Source organism: Diospyros lotus, chromosome 14 (assembly GCF_014633365.1).
Source record: "Diospyros lotus cultivar Yz01 chromosome 14, ASM1463336v1, whole genome shotgun sequence".
NCBI lineage: Eukaryota > Viridiplantae > Streptophyta > Magnoliopsida > Ericales > Ebenaceae > Diospyros > Diospyros lotus.
Genome location: NC_068351.1, coordinates 13747878 through 13765264, shown reverse-complemented (window position 1 = coordinate 13765264; position 17387 = coordinate 13747878). Strand labels below are relative to the sequence as shown.

General features: G+C 38.3%; 1 protein-coding gene across 2 annotated transcripts in view; it reads right to left on the bottom strand.

Moving 5' to 3' along the window:
- LOC127790027 (uncharacterized) overlaps positions 1-17387 on the bottom strand; it is a 48756-nt gene that overhangs the window by 19956 nt on the left and 11413 nt on the right. For both annotated transcript variants that reach the window (XM_052319251.1, XM_052319250.1), the window contains exons 7-11: positions 7825-7894; positions 7150-7212; positions 4622-4693; positions 4418-4519; positions 3697-3771 (exon numbers count right to left, since the gene is read on the bottom strand). In XM_052319251.1, the coding sequence (XP_052175211.1) occupies positions 3697-3771; positions 4418-4519; positions 4622-4693; positions 7150-7212; positions 7825-7894 (382 nt within the window). The remainder of the gene's footprint in view (positions 1-3696; positions 3772-4417; positions 4520-4621; positions 4694-7149; positions 7213-7824; positions 7895-17387) is intronic.

Genomic DNA, 17387 nt, shown 5'->3' with positions numbered 1-17387 from the left:
GGCTATTCTTTCTATAATTGAGGTGATGTTTACCCTTGATCATTTTTCTTAAATACTTGAAGTATTTTATTCAAAAGCTTTAATAGGGTTTCGATTCACCGTATATTTCTTAGGGAATGACGCATTTCTTGATTAGGGTCTAGCGTCATGCAAGATTTGATATTTCTTGCATATATAAATTTTGGTTTCTTACGATTGTTGTTGGGGTAAAAATATACCATGAATATAGGTTAGGCATTTCTATAAGTATCATATGAGATTTTTCTTAATCATTGAGGATTGATATGAAATTGGGATATGCTTATATGATGCATGATTATATTGATTTGCGCACTTATTATTTTGCACGGCGACTATATCCGTGGGTGAGAAAAAGATATCCTACGAGCGCTTGACGCGAGTGAGGTGGCCATCAACCCAGTAGGCGAGGCTCAAATTATTATTGCTTATTGATGTATTTTTATGATGAATATATATTCATGTATGGATATATTGGTTGTGGGAGCCTTGGGAATTATGTGAAAAATTCCTTGCTATTGATGCATGTGCATGAGCATAGAAATGATTACGTGGTGTGCATAATAATCACGGCATGTGAAATGGTTGTAAATGAAAAACTTATGAGTTGTGCATATTGATATCTTTTCATAGAGTCGTTTACTCTATCTTGGTTATTCATGCCTTTAATTCTATATCTCCATGGTTTTTTATATATACTTCCTGACCCTTGTGACTCATCTTGTTTACTCTCATGTCATTCCAAGTAAAGGTAAAGCAGTGGTTGCGGGCGAGGCCAGTGGGGCTAGAGCCCAGGGTTAGAGGTGTACAGAGACCTCCCAGACTAGATAGTCTAAGTTAGTGTTTGTGATGAGGGCACGTGTGAGGAAATTTTATGTTGTAAAATTTATTAATGCCCTTATATTTCATTTGTGTAGGCCATGGTGCCAAGATATTGTAAATCTTTATATTGGTTTCCGCTGAATTTATCTAAGAATTGTAATGTGGTGTTGTATGTTATTGTTCTATATCATCATTGTGATGGCTTCCTTTCGGATATCCTATGCTAGCGGGACTATCTGGGAGTGGGCCACTACAGTTTTGGTATCAAAGCTGACCCTTGGAGAAGGCGGTCCGATGAGGGCAGGAAGTGGCGCCAAGGCGCGAGGGCCTGAACAAGGAACGGCTCCTAGCAGGCTTTTAGGATGACAACCCCCAAATGGGAGAAGATTTGGGACCAGTTGTAAGGTCGCATGACGAAAATGTCATGTGCTCAAGGGGGGGAGAATGCAATACCCCAAGAGTCCAGAGAATGGTAGTATATATCGAGAATAAGTAAGAAAGGAAACTATACCAGCTAGATATCTTTTGGACTGAATGTAGGCAAAGAACTCCCAGATTAAGCATGCTTGAGCTGGGGAAGCTTAAGCATGGGTGACTCCTGAGAAGTTCGCGTAAGCCCATCAAGGTAAGTTGTTTCGATCCTTCCTATCGCTTGATGCGGGATGCTACAAATTGTCCCTTTGATGTATCTAAGTAGTCTCTTGCAGGTAGTCCAGTGCTGCACTTTAGGAACAGACAAATATTGACTTAATTTGTTAACAACAAAGGTAATGTCAGGACATGTATAGGTAAGATATTGTAGAGACCCAATGAGAGTCCTATACAAAGATAGATTGGGAAAAACATCACCCTCATCAGTCAAGCAAACACCAGAAACCATGGGTGAATCACAGGGTTTACAATCTTGCATGTTAGCCTTTTTCAGCAAGTCTAGACCATATTTAGATTGAGTCAAGTATATACTACTGGTATCTCGAAAGGCCTCAAACCCTAGGAAGTAATTAACTGAACCAAGAGTCTTTAATGCAAAATGTATATCCAAATCAGCAATACAAGATTTAAGGGTCATATTATTTGAACCAGTGATCAAGATATCATCCACATACACCAGAATAAACAAGACATAGGCTGAGGTCCATTTAATGAATAAGGATGCATCAGATGTTGCCCTAGAAAATCCCTAGCTCTGTAAAGCCATCCTCAACTTATTGTACCAAGCCCTAGGTGCTTGTTTAAGACCATACAAGGACTTCTTCAATTGACAAACATGTGAGGGAAACTTAAAGCTAACAAAACCTTCTGGTTGAGTCATAAACACAACTTCTTGCAAGTCCCCATTTAAAAAAACATTATTTACATCTACTTGTCACACATCCCAACCAAAGGCTACTGCTAGAGAGAATAATAGCCGAATGGTAGGAGCCTTGACCATCGGACTGAATGTTTCACCATAATCCACTCCAAGGGTTTTGAAGAAAACCCTTTGCAACTAATTTGGCGTATTTAAGAATTGAACCGTCAGCCTTATACTTGACCCTAAACACCCATTTGCATCCAATCAAATTTATATCCTTTGAAAATGGCACAAGAACCCAAGCATGATTATGATGCAATGCAAAAATCTCTTCCTCCATAGCTTGAACCCATCGTGGGTCTAAAAGAGTCTCATGAACTGAATCAGGTTCAAGAGTGCTAACTAAAGCATGAAAAGAGGTAGAAGCATTTTTGGTTTTGAATCTAGTGACCATACGATGAATAGAAGGTGCAGGGGCAAGTTTAGATCTAGGTAAGGGAGCCTTTGAAATGGGCAGTGAGGGAGAAGATGAAGAAGAAGATGAAGAACTGGAGCTGGTTTGAGGAACAGGAGAAGATGAAGATAGAACAGGATTAGGAGGCAGTGCTACTTGAGGAGGTGAAGAAGAAGAAGATGGAAAAGAAGAAAACACGGTAATAGAGCCTCCACTTTGAAACGCCCTAGAGGCGGACTTAGACACATAGGAAGAGGAGACACAAGAAACAAAGTGGGATAAGGGAACTCGAAAGGATTGAATTGGACATGAAGTGACACATAAAAAAGATTGGGGGGAGAGAGAGAGAGAGAAGAATAAGAGAACTCAGGTAGAAAAGCAGTAATTTTGTACTCAATATTCAGAATATATTGCGCCCCTGTTCATAGGCAAAATTGAAGCCTAACTAAAACATGATAATACAATATTATCTTAACTATAATTATCTGAACAAAATAAATAAAAGATAAAACCTAACTAAAAGATAACCATCTAATATCTAAACCAAATATAACTCTAAAACTGAACAAAAAAAGATAAATTTAAATTTTAAATATCCTATCAAACATTGAATTTTGATAATCCTCATTCCTTATCTTTTCTCTGCCCATATAAAGGGGTCTTAACCACTTTCCAGATATACATACACAGACAACCATTTCTGTAAAGAATCTCCATGGCCTCACAATTATTTCTCAGAGTTGACACCATAAATCAGAATCCAGCTGTCACAAAATTGGTTCGGTTCACTCTCTTCACTCTGTCTTGGAGAACTCCCTTCTGTGTATCTTGGTAACTATCATAACTTCCAAAATACATCCAGCTAAATATCCTACAGAAATTATGTGGTCTCCAATGTTACACTCACATAAACTCTGCTTATTTATATTGATATCACAAATCCTAGTCCATGTGCATGAAATAAAAGGTTTCCAACAATGATGTGAAGATAACAGTCACAATTCAAGGTAATCTGATAGAAAGGGACATGAACTCTGCATTGCAGAAGGATTTCAACATTGTTAGCAGTGTGGCAATTCATTTTTTAAGTATGAGCTTTTCTACGAACCTCATCTGGTCTCTTTGCAGCAAGCAATGCATTTGTAAGGCCACGCAGCAAGTCAAAATTGACAGTTTTAGACACCTGCAAGGTAACATAAAGAGTCATTAATAGAATTGGCAAGCATTCAATCAGGGTAAACGAATGGAGAAAATGCTTGGAAAAAAAATAAATAAGTAGCTGACATTGATATATTCAATCAAAATTTCATAGTTCCATCATAAAACTCGTCCTTAACATGTGTTTAATGATAAATTGATCATCAGCTTCTAATGATCTGGATGCATATTACACCAACAGGACACAGATAAAAAATAAATAAATAAGAAGAGTCTTGGTAATTTTCAGCATAGAAAAGTCAAAGACATCAACTTCACAGGTCAGTATAAGTCATTGATTTTAATAAAGATCAGAGCCTGGTAGTTGCATCATGAAACAAAATTTCATAAAAAGATGTCTATGTATATGTTGTAGTATAACACAACAAGCATCCTCCAGCCAGAGTGTGTTACCTCTTCATAGCAGATGTTATGTTAATGTTCCTTCAAAAATATTATCAACCAGTCACCCCCAAGAAAAAGGGAAAACAAAAAAATTGACTCTTCCCAAATCACAAAGCAAATAGAAGTTTGCCCTGTTCCACAAGCTGCTAAGCTCTCATCAAATCATGTTGAATCTGAACAACACAGATAAAAGTTTGAGGTTTCCCTCATATCAAGGGCATACCGACCATTGCAGACCTCTTATATGCAGCAGCACTCCCATCATAATCTCTGAGTTCATATTTAGCTTCTCCAAGCAAGCGAAAAACATCAGGGTCATTTGATTTTTTCTGAAGAACAAGATTGAGTCGGAAAATGAGTTATCAGATTGGAAGAACTTCAGAATGGTAGAACTCCCCTATTTTTTAGATACGAAGTAAGTCAATACACACCTTGGCTAGATCTTCCAGCATTGAGGCAGCCCGAGTATACTCTTCTAGTTCTGTTAATGTTACTGCTGCCCCCTGAAAACTCAAATGAATCATATCAAGCTAATATGTAAAAGAATACATACACACATTCTCACAAAATAAATAATTGGCAATATGCTATATCAGCAGGAATAACTTAGAGAAGTAAAGGAATGAAAAATATTTAATATCTACTGTAGATGGCATGTTGCAATTCTGAAATTTGTGATCCTGTCATCATACCAGAACAAACCAACCTTAAAAATTATTGAAAATCAAGAGAAGAATGGTAAGTCAATTACTGCATTCTGTATATTCTCAGCCAAACCACTCACAGGGAAAAACAGTAGAAAAATTATTGTAGGGTAAAGTGAAATTACACCTGGATGGAGTGGAATACTGAAACAAGTTTCATGTCTGATTCAAAGAGATGGTGCAAGGCATAATGGAGTAAAATTGAATATAATAAATTCAGTCAAGCCATCATAAAATTACATTTTGAAGTAGCTTCACGTATGCATGATGCACATCGGGGTAAAAATTATGGGTACATGCTAGTATGTTACTCATCATATTATGTCTTGAGTCTAAGTCTAGGAAACATGCGGGCCACCACATAAGTTACATGCTCCTTACACTTTCATCAGTGTTAAATCATTGCCAGTCACAATTGAAGGCGTTACACATGGTGCTTTACTTTGGACCTTGGCACTCAGACCATCCTCTTGAGAAAATGCTCACTGTACTCTTGGGGCCTGTGGGTTGGTCAAGCAAATTTTCAAGTTTGTAGATCATCCCCCTCTATTTTATTCCTCCACCCCTCTCTATGCCACCCTTATCCACCATGTGATACAGGTCAAAAGCAAGACCAAGAGAGGAGCTCAGACACAGTTCCTATGTCGAGGATGCCTCAGCAGAACCATGTGGCCAAACTGCAGAATCTCTAGGATCACCTGGCATATGTCTGGAACCTGAGGTTGCATATTTTCCCTTGGGGATTTATGCTTTCCCCCATCATTGACAGAGAGATATCTCCATGGTACTTATTTTCAGGGACATAAATCTTTGTCATGCATTCCTCTGTACTGCAAATCATGTCTAGACACCTCTCCTGTCTGTCTTCACATAAAGTTACCTTATTCACAGGACATAACCCCTACCCACCCACCTGAGGCAAACATTTATCCCCCAACTTGATCCTAGCATGTGCCATCAGTTGACTTCCATAGCCCAATTCTTTGGTAGATAAAAAGAGGGGGGGGGGGGGGGGGAATGGATAAAAGTACTGTCATCCAGTCTATTGTCCATGGAGACTTCATGATAGTCTATTCAACAAAACCCTAAAAAAAAATTGTTTTTCCTCTTACATGATTTCCCTCTCTTCCTCAGAACATTGCCTCAGCTCTTATCCAGTCTATTGTCCAAGGAGACTTCATGATAGTTGCAACAACTATGCACTACTCCATTAAAATGATAGTTGGTAAGCATAATGCCAACTTTGATCATGCAACTATCATGCTTAGCAAGATGCTTCCAAAGATCACGTAACACGTTTTCATGTGCTACAATCATTTTCATTATTTTCCATAAGATTATTAGTTGTTGTTAGGGTCTGCCTACAGAAAATACTGATCTCTCAGAGGGAACCAAAGTAAGAGGACCAAATATCCACCTTCCCACTGACCCCACAAAGGATAACTTGGTCACCGAGAAAGAGGCAAATGAATCAAATTAAATCTTAAAAGGTAACCACCTAGCCTCTGAGACAGGCTCTGAAAAGGAAAGTAGTTGTTGACATTTTGGATAAAGTTGTCCAAAATTTAGCATGTATCAAACAAGGTGGCAAGTATTTTCTTGTCGAAAACAATTCAGAATTCTGTGAGGGATTAGAATTTAGAACCATATTTGGTTTCACAATTTGGATAACAAAAAGACAAGGAAAAAACCACTAAAATATCAGAAATATCAAGTTCCTATAATTGTCCTTTCTAGTTGAGAAGCTTCTACTTTTTAACAGCAATTGCACAAAATAAACTTGTGTCAGCAGAAGCCAACATGACCCCATGGTACCCACCAATTGCACCAAGTAAGCAAATTCAGATTGTTCAGTGAAGTCCCTGAATAACTTGAATGGATTTTATGGAGTGACAACTCTAGACCTCAACAAAGCTTATTCCAAACCAGAAAATTGACTGCAGAATTTTTCTACATGTAATTTTCTTCTGAAACTCTTAAATATACTAGTTCCGAGGTTTGATTTTGGGTGGACACGATTCAACAGTTGGGTGGATCCTGTCTGATAAAGGGGGAACAGACTAATTTGGACAGCTTTTCCCAAACCCTGAAAAATTGTCAACTCTAAAAGGGAACAGATGCAAATACACATCAAGATGAAATATTGGTTCAGTAAATCTCACACCATAAAAACTTGCATATATTTGTACATAAGTTAAGAAACAAATAGTAAACACAGAAGCAGCACCATTTGCTTCTATAATGATATAATTTACCTCAAGAGCCGTGGGGTCATCTGGAGAGGCAGCAAGTCTCGCCTCATATTGTTGAAGCCTAGCCTGCCAAATGCTCAGTTTTGTTAGAAGAATTCACCAATGAGTCTCTCAACAGACATCTTCATGACAAAATTAACCTACTCGTGACTAGTGGCAAAAATAAACAAAACTTGACAAAATCAGAAATAAATTGCATATAAGTTATTGCAGAAGAAAAAAAAAACACATGATGCCAAAATAACACCAGCACAAATTCATTTCAATTAGCAAAACACTAAAGCATGAAGAGGAAAATATTCCATGAAAATATTTTGATTGTGCATGTGTATCTTTATTTAGAACTATAAAAGATAAATGCTGCCTTCTTGTGATATATTAGATTTCTTCAGGAAGTTTGGCGATGTTAAGAATGACAAGAGAAGAATGGTTCATGCAATATACTGCGTAGCTTATTCCTAATAAAAATGATCAAGTAGAATAAGAATATATGGGGCCGAAATTTGGTTTAGTAATCATGATAATGGGAAGAAGTTTGGTAACCCCATAAAATGATTTAACCCAAAAGGGTATTATGCAAGTCAGTAGTTTCTGCAGCAATGATCCAGTTTAAGTCAAAGATGGATGCTCTAAACCTGCTAAAGGGAAAAAAAAGTAAGCTAGTTCCAAAAATTTCACCTGAAGAGTTTGTTTCTCTTCTTCTGAGAGCTTATTACGGACAACTGCGGCCTCCTTAGTGGGAGTGTCACTATAAAACAGTAATCAATGAGATACTATTTACATTTACATTTTGACAAGCGTAAGTTATGAAATATTCAAATCAGAAATAGCATGGAATTTTTGAAAATAACATTGTTAAACAGGATCAACTAAGACCATAAAGGGATATTTGAAAATATCTAAGAAAACAAAATAGAATAATCCATGTAGTCCAGCCACTTCATGGTGTGAAGTCATGCAACCTAAGCTGAAGTTTTAAGCATGTCAATGAGAACATATCATGCCATCACAATGGCAGCTTTCCCAAGTAAATGAGTGAAATTATTAATGAAAACTTTTCTTTGGCTAAATGAGGAAGATAAAAGATTGTTTCTTCAGTTTGCTTGATTTAATTATTCAGTTCAAATATCCACATTTCTATGGTAGGAAAAGCTAAAAAAATCAACAGCAGAATACACGATTTTTGAGCAAAAAGTAAAGAGCCCATAAGACTGAATTTGCTCAGGATTTTTCCTATTAAGAACTAAATATAAAAGGGACAACATACAAGTCTTACCCTAGTATGTATGCACCTCTTATAACAAAATTACAACTTGTTAGGATTTCTTAATTGTAGGGATTTGATTAGATTAGATATCTTAGTTGATTCTCTTTTTTATTAGAGATCCTAGTTAATTAAGGAATACAAAACCTAATTGACTAAGGATTAAGAGCTGTCTCTCTCTATATGTGTATGTGTATTGCCTCTAGCTTATTTTTCTTAAGCAATAAAATACAACTCAAAGCCTTTGGCTGATTCAGAGATTGTTGAATGAATCACGAGATTACAAATGATTTGGAGAGGAAGATTGCAAGCAGCCTCTCCAAGAATATATTGGATTCTCTCCAAAGATTAGGAATGTAATCATAGTTTAAAACAGTTTCCTAAATCTGTAAAGTTGTATATATGGTTTCCTTGTTTATTGTGTAGCATATATTTCCTTTCATAGAACTTTCCTATAGTGTATTCTCTTCCCTATTAATAGGGAATGTATCCTATTGTTCATTACACGATTTTGATTTTAAACTTCCTTTCTACTCATCGATTTCTACATGGTATCAGAGCCAACCTAAGGAAGTTCTAAAAATCGTTTTTTCGGCCTTCATTGCCTCTGCTACAATCTTGTTTTTTCGGCCATCATTGCCCTGTTTGCTTCCTGTCCTTTCTCGATTAATTATCTTCCTACAGAATGTCAAAGATCACAGAAACCACATCTCTCACGCCAGCAAAAAAGGTGATACCTATTGAATCTACGAATGGAGGCCCATCTTCTTGAGAGTTGCCCAGCATGCATCAATCATACCAATTGGATGGTGGCAACTACCTCCAATGGTGGAAGATCTCCCACCTCACTGGACCAGCCCCTAAGTCCTCGGATTCTATGTTTCCTGCTTGGGACATTGAGGACTCCATGTTAATGTCATGGTTGTGGAGTTCAATGCAACCCGAGGTAAGTAAAAATTACATGTTTTTATCTACGGCCAAGAATTATGGGAGACGGTAAAAAGGGCATACTCAAAGATGCAAGATGCATATGTTGTTTATGAGATTAAGACCAAGATTAGTGGCACAAAACAAGGATCTATGAATGTAACAGATTATTATAACAAGATGAATGGTTTTTAGCTTGAATTGGATCACTACCAAGACATTAAAATGATATGTAGTGAAGACACTATTATTCTAACATCAATGCTAGAAAGAGATAGAATAGTAGAGTTTTTGGCTGGACTTAACCCTGAATTTGATCAAGTTAGAGCACAGATTCTTAGCCGAGAAAAACTGTCATCTTTGAACGAGGTCTACTTTATAGTTCGGAGTGAATAACATAGAAGGATTGCCATGTTTAGTGATAATCATATGGAAGGTTCTGCTATGGTTTCTAATAGAATGCAGGGAGCATGGTCAAAATCATCTCAAGGCAAGGAGCAGTTCTCTTCAAAACAAAATAAGGAAGGCGTGTGGTGTTCTTATTGCAAGGTGTTCTTATTGCAAGAAACCGTTCTTATTGCAAGAAACCTAGACACACATGCGAGACATGCTTCAAATTACATGGAAAAGAAGCAGTCTTAAGCAAGATGGGAGGAGGATTCAAGGGTTTGCAGGCCAAATAGTCCATGAAAGCTTATCTGACCACTAAAGAAGGAGAAGAAATTGCTAGAAAAGAAGAGGCTGCAAACATACCTGATTTGGGAGGACTAAACATTGAGCAGATCAGTAATTTGAAATCTTTTTTGAAAACCTTTCAAGGGGATTCATGCTCTCTAGCTCAAGCAGGTATGTACTTCAATTTTGAAAATTTTATTGTAAGGGCCCACTCTCGAATAGTCCCGCTAGCATAGGATATTCGAAAAGAGGTCATCACAGTAATGATATAGAACAAGACCATATTAAAACAAACCACTCACTTCATTTCTAGTAGTGGAATATAATTAGAGTTCCAATACTTCATAAGTCTAAGCGTGAAGGCTATACATATAATCAAAAGCCTCTAGAGAGTTAACAAAAAAAAAAAATCATCTCATTACAAGCCTCAACGAAATATCACTAAGAATCTTCAAGGTAGGTCGCGTCTCCGTACACCACTATCCCTAAGCCTTAGTCCCACTAGACTCGCCCCCAATAACAGTCTTTCATTTGCCTAAAATGGCAAAGAAGATCAAGTGAGCCACAAGGCTCAGCAAGTTCGAGAACAATGAACGGTAAATAAGGTCCAAGAATATAGTGACACCAAAAAGAGAAATCAATGACTCAACAGTTCTATAAGACCCATAATTTATGACTTGATCCATTTCAAGTTAAATGCAACATATCATCATGTATAACTATGCAAGTGTACAATCTTTATCAGTCATAATATCACAATTCCCATGGGCTCGTAAGCTATATGCCAAGCATGCATAAATGCACCATGTTAAAAATATACACAAATAATAGTGAGCACTACCTGCCGGGTTATGGCCACCTCATCCCATGCCAGGCACACCTAGGGTACCCTTTTCTACCGCGCATAATATCCGGTGAACTAACTTATAATAAAATGATGCATCATAATGAAATTATGCTACTTACGCACATCATATTAGGTTCCCAATAGTACTATCATGCTCACAATGTGTGTATATATATATATATATATTTTAATTTTGACAGAACTACACATGCACTAAGGTTGTGTGTAGTCTATTGTAATAAATTAATTAATACAAGAGATGACAGATGCAATAAATTAATTAAATGTAATGCAATAGATAATGAATGAAATATTATAAATTAAGTGCACATATCCAACGTCTCTTTTTAATTTAATTTTCTCTTTTATTTTTAATATATAAATTATATAATGTCTTTATATGTACTTTTATAATATATTATAATATGTATTATACATGTGTGAGTCAAACAAGTTGTTGTTTTCCTTCTTTTCTTCAGTGGCCCTACCCCATTAGACCCTCTTTCCAATATATAATATAATATTATATATACCTATGTACGTTCATTGTCCATTTTCCCATTTCAGTTTCTGTTTAATAATATAATATGTGTTACATAGCTTCTATATATATACTACACATATATATATATATGTTCCCCGCATAATTGCGGCTTCCCTCTTCCTTTATTTCCTTATTATATATATATATATATTTTCTCTTTAATATAACATACTATACGCATCAAATATTATAATAATATTTATCAACATTAAACATCTGACCGGTTATTAAGAACACTAGTGTCTCAATGGCATTAATAAATTAAATAATTAGACTTATGTGTATTATGAATTTATACATACCGTTTGAATCGAATATCATGAAATAATTATGGTTCATCAAGGATCCAGCTGTTAAAAAAAACATGGATCATAGAAAGAAAAACATCATTCATTTGAGAATTAGGGTGGATCAAACCCTATTTAAGCTTTTGAACATAATTCAAATAAAAGGATCAACAAGATTAAACTGATAGGGTAGGCAGAAACAAAATATCAAATTTATCCGAATTTAAAAAATTTCAAGAACAGAAATTTAGCAATGACAGGAATGAATTTACTGAAATAATAATAAAAAAATAGATACAAGAACTTGCCTCATAATAAAAGAGACAACAGAACTTGTAAGGGATTAGGAACTTGCACGAAAGTAAAAATATGGTGCAAGAAGAACTTGCCTTGATGAATGATTAAATTAGGAAAAGAAAAAAGACCTACCAAATTTTGTAATTTACACCACTTGTAGCCATTATCAAAGAAAAAGAATAAAAAATAGTAGAAGAAGAAAGAAGAATAAGAAAAAGAAGTTGTAGGAGAAGAATAAGAAGAAGAAGGGGAAAAATAAAAAGAAGGAGAAATCATTTGGGTGGAGTCAAAAGAGAAGAAAATGAGGGAATAAGGGGACAAAAAAAAGAAAAGTAAGAGAAATTTTGGGGGATGTCTGTCACCCCACCTCCCGCAAATCCCTTTCCAATTTTGCCCCTCCCAATTGCACACATGCATGAGCTATGCCCCTTTATAACATTTACTAACACATTTTCTATTTCTTTATTTAATTATTTATCACACACAAATCCCTAAATTTCTTAATGGGTACATGCTCACTTGTGAGATCACCATCTAATTAATTTAGGCCCAACTCACTACTTCAACTCATAAAATTTTTAGCCCTTTCATTATAAGCCCAATGAATTTATTCTCATCCTTAGAAATTTATATCATTAGAATTTTATCGTTTCCAAAAATTTCAAGAAATGTAAATCATAAAATATTACATGCTCTAGACCTACTAATGGGTCGTTATAATTTCTCCCCCCCTTCAAAGAATTTGGTCCCCAAATTCGAACCTGGTCATTCGAATAACTGGGGGAAAAAGGTCTGACCCAACCGGATTCAAGTTCGACCCATCCAATTAGATTTGACCCATATTTGATTCGATCCATCCAATTAGATCTGACCCATACCTGATTTGCTTAGATTTAGTTAGAACTCAAATCTATCGTGCCAAGAATCCTATTTCAATGCGGTACCTGCAGAGTTTTGAGAAAACAGTGTACCTCGCTATATATCTTTGCTCCTTATTTCTGTCATGAGGAAGGATCCACTTATTTTGCTGCCATCCACCGCATTTTTTGTGCCAAAAATGCCTCCATCCTATTGGCATATCTTCCGGTAAGTGACCGGTTTGGAGCTGTTATGACACTCTTATTTGAAGCTCAAGCTCGTTTTCAAGATCCCGTCTATGGCTATGTATCTCATATTATTGCACTTCAAAAACAAGTTAGTGATCTGCAAACTTATCGAGCTCTATTGCAGGATTTACTATTCGCACACTATTTTGCACATCCTCAACCTGTTCCACAGCCTGATCCAAACCCAAATTGGAGCTCTGATCTCCCCATCATCCCAGAAAACGCATCACTCCCTAGTTTTCCCGAGGCAACTTCTCTACCTCACCCTGATGACACTAGCAGTAGCCAGATGCCACTCCCAGATGACATCGATGAGTTGGGACCAGTCGTGTTTGGCAATCATCATCATCTCTAAGCATCGACAACATTGTCAGTTCTTTTTTTCTTTGAGCAAATATATGGCTTGATCTCTTGTAACTGTATTTAAACATATGGAATGAATGTTATGTTTTTGGTACTTTAACGTATCATTTCCTTGTCTTACCCTCGATCGCATATCAATCATAAGAAAATTATCTCAGCCTCTGCAGCTGTATAATAATTCATCAAGTCGAGGTAAAAGATACAGAATTTTAATTGTCATCTCATTCGAAGCTTGCAAATTTACATCCTAAGTCAGGCTACACAAACTTCCAAACCGCCGCGCCACGCGGCACTACCACGACACTACAATCCGCACGGAAATCAGACTTAGTCCAGACATAACCTATAGTTCGCTCCAAGTCTTCGACGTCTAATTGTCTCCACACCAAACTGGTTAGCCCACATAGAGGGCTGCAGTCCCTCAACATGAGCTAACTTGGTGGCCATTTGCCACCTACATTCAGTGGTCCCTAGCATTAGACCTATCACTGGCAGGCATCACCTGTAGCATTATTCCATGCTAAAGCCATTCCTCGTTCCTTGGGTTCCCCTCTCCATGGACATCTTGAAACACTACATGGTCTCAACATTCGGCGAACCATTTCATCACCGCTTCACTGCTATAAAGGACTTAACCCCTCATTTTCCAACACAATCAAATTACCTTTTGAACACTATCTTAGCTTAACCTCATTTAAACCACTAAACACACCCTTAACTCTACTCATCATTCCTATGTGTACAGAGACTCCTCTCATCCCAGTTTTTACTCTTATAACCTACCAGTAATCCCCCGTCCAGTGTCCCCGATCCAGTACACCCAGCCTGTGGCTAGTACACGATCATTGGTCCAGTACCCCCAGCCTTTGGCTAGTACACAGTCCCAACACACGGCCCGGGTTGCTCTAATACCATCTGTAACATCCCGCAACAAGAGATAGAAAGGACCGGAATAACTTACCCTGATGAGCCTACGCGAACTTCCCAGGGGTCACCCATCCTTGAACTTCCCCAGCTCAAGCACGCTTAACCCAGGAGTTCTTTACCTACATTCAGCCCAAAAGGTATCCAGATAGTGTTGTTTCCTTCCTTACTTATCCTCGATATATATTACCCTTCTCTGAACTCTTGGAGTATTACATTCCCCCCCCCCCCCCTTTGAGCACATGACGTCCTCATCATGCGACCTTACAACTGGTCCAAGCTCTCCCCCCATCCAGTGTCCCCGGTCCAATACCCCCAGTCTTTGGCTAGTACACGGTCCCAACACAAGTCCCGTTAGTAGGTCTAGAGCATTTAATATTTTATAATTTACATTTCTTGAAATTTTTGGAAACGATAAAATTCTAATGATATAAATTTCTAGGGATGAGAATAAATTCATTGGGCTTACAATGAAAGGGCTAAAAATTTTATGAGTTGAAGTACTGAGTTGGGCCTAAATTAATTAGATGGTGATCTCACAAGTGGGCTTGTACCCATTAAGAAATTTAGAGATTTGTGTGTGATAAATAATTAAATAAAGAAATAGAAAATGGGTTAGTAAATGTCATAAAAGGGCATAGCTCGTGCATGTGTGCAATTGGGAGGGGCAAAATTGGAAAGGGATTTGCGGGAGGTGGGGTGGCAGACATCCCCCAAAATTTCTCCTTACTTTTCTTTTTACTTTTCTTCTTTTTGTCCCCTTATTCCCTCCTTTTCTTATCTTTTGACTCCATCCAAATGATTTCTCCTTCTTTTTATTTTTCCCCTACTTCTTATTCTTCTCCTACAACTTCTTCTTCTTCCTCTTCTACTACTTTTTCTTCTTCTTCTCTGATAATAGCTACAAGTGGTGTAAATTACAACATTTGGAAGGTTTTTTTCTTCTCCTAATTTAATCATTCATCAAGGCAAGTTCTTCTTGACTGTAGTCAATACATAATCTCAAAGATCCATCTTTCTTCCTCACGAACAATACTGGTGCACCCCATGGGGATGAACTGGATCGGATAAAACCCTTTTCTATTAACTCTTCTAACTGGGCCTTTAACTCTGTTAGCTCATTAGGTGTCATCCGATATGGAGCCTTAGAGATAGGCTGCGTACCAGGCAATAATTCAATAGTAAACTCCGATCCTCTCCGAGGAGGTAATCCTGGTAGCTCATCTGGGAAAACTTCTTGGAAATCTTGTACTACTGGTACCTCGGGTAAATTCTTCTTGCTTCCTTCGTCAGTGGTTACAAAGGCTAGATAAGCCTCGCATCCATCACGCATTAGCTTTTCAACTTTCATCACCGAGATCATAGGAATCGTAGACATAGGCTTGACTCCTCTATAAATAAGAATTGGCTGTTGAGGTAGTTTAAAATCAATAATCTTTCGCCGACAATCGACTCTTGCATAATGTCGTGATAGCCAATCCATGCCAAGGATCAAATCAAAATCCTTAACATCGAGAATTACCAAATCTCCCAATAGCTTCTTATCATGGACCTCGATCTCACAATTTTCAAACATTTCTCTAGCTATCATAATCTTATCTCCCGGCGTAGACACAATCAAGTGGTACGGCAAAGAAATCTGGGAATGGGGAACATAACATACTGTACGCAGTGCAATAAAAGAATGTGTAGAACCAGTATCAAATAATGCACGCACATCATGACCATATAGGGATAGAATACCTTGGATAGTCCCGTCGCCCTGCTCTGCCTCAGCTGTGGTAAGGGCATAAACTATACCCTGCACTTGTCTATCTGCGGGCGGTGGATGCTGAGCTACTGGTAGTGCTGGTATAGGTGCCGCTCCTAGCCCTCTAGCTGCTGGTGGCCTCTGATTCGCCTGCTGACCTCTATTTTGGGGCGGTTGAGTACACCGGTTGGCTGTGTGTCCTTTTTGTCCGCACCTGAAACAAGTGACCTCTGGTGCAGGGAGTGCTGCTTGATTCCTCGGGCAATCTTTCTTTCTATGCCCCTCTTGTCCACACTTGAAACAAACGTTCTTCCCAGCTAGGCACGGTCCTCCGTGCTTCCTTCCACACTGACCACATTGTGGATTATTCTCTGTTTTATTTCCTTGTCCAGCTGTCCACTTCCTCTTCTTATTATTATTGGACGAACCCTGAGATGTACATATGCCCTTCTTGGCTGCTTGTGTTGCTCTCCATTCATTGCGATCTCGCTCGATAGCATATGCTCGCTGGACCACCGTGGCATAATCCACACTTAGAGCTCCTCCAAAAGCATGTCGGATATCCGCACGCAATCCTCTCTGAAATTTGGCGGCCTTCCTTGCTTCACTGGACACCAACTCCAGAGCATATTGGGACAATGCTGTAAACTCCGCCTCGTACTGAGCCACCGTGTTAGTACCTTGTACCAATTCCACGAACTCATAGACTTTCTGCTCCTTGACCCATGCTGGGCAATAAGCGTCGTTGAACACTTGTTGAAACTCAACCCATGTGGGCTCTCGATCACCAAACCTCTGGCGGGCAGTCTCCCACCATCTCTCGGCATCGCCTCTGAACATGAACGTGCTAAGTCGAACTCGTCGGTCGTCCGCACAACCAATAGATCGGAGATGCTTCTCTATTGATAGCATCCAATTCTCCGCTGTTGCTGCATCTGTACCTCCATGAAATGCTGGTGGTTGGAACGCCATGAAGTCCTTCAATAATTGACTCCCAGTGTCTGTCGCTACAACTGGAGTTGTTGGGGCGACTAGCGGTTCGCCTCCACTGCCTCCTGCTTCTTGGTGTACTTGCGGCTGCCTCACTTGATTCGTCACTAGGGTATCAACTACCCTCATCAAGCCTGCCAACATGCCTCGCATCTCGACCATACCCTGTCGTAAGTCACTGCCAGAATTCCCTGGTGAGCCTGGTGTGGGAACTGGAACCTCGCCTGGCGTAGAAGTAGCCTGGCTGCGAGTACGAGGTCGTCCTCT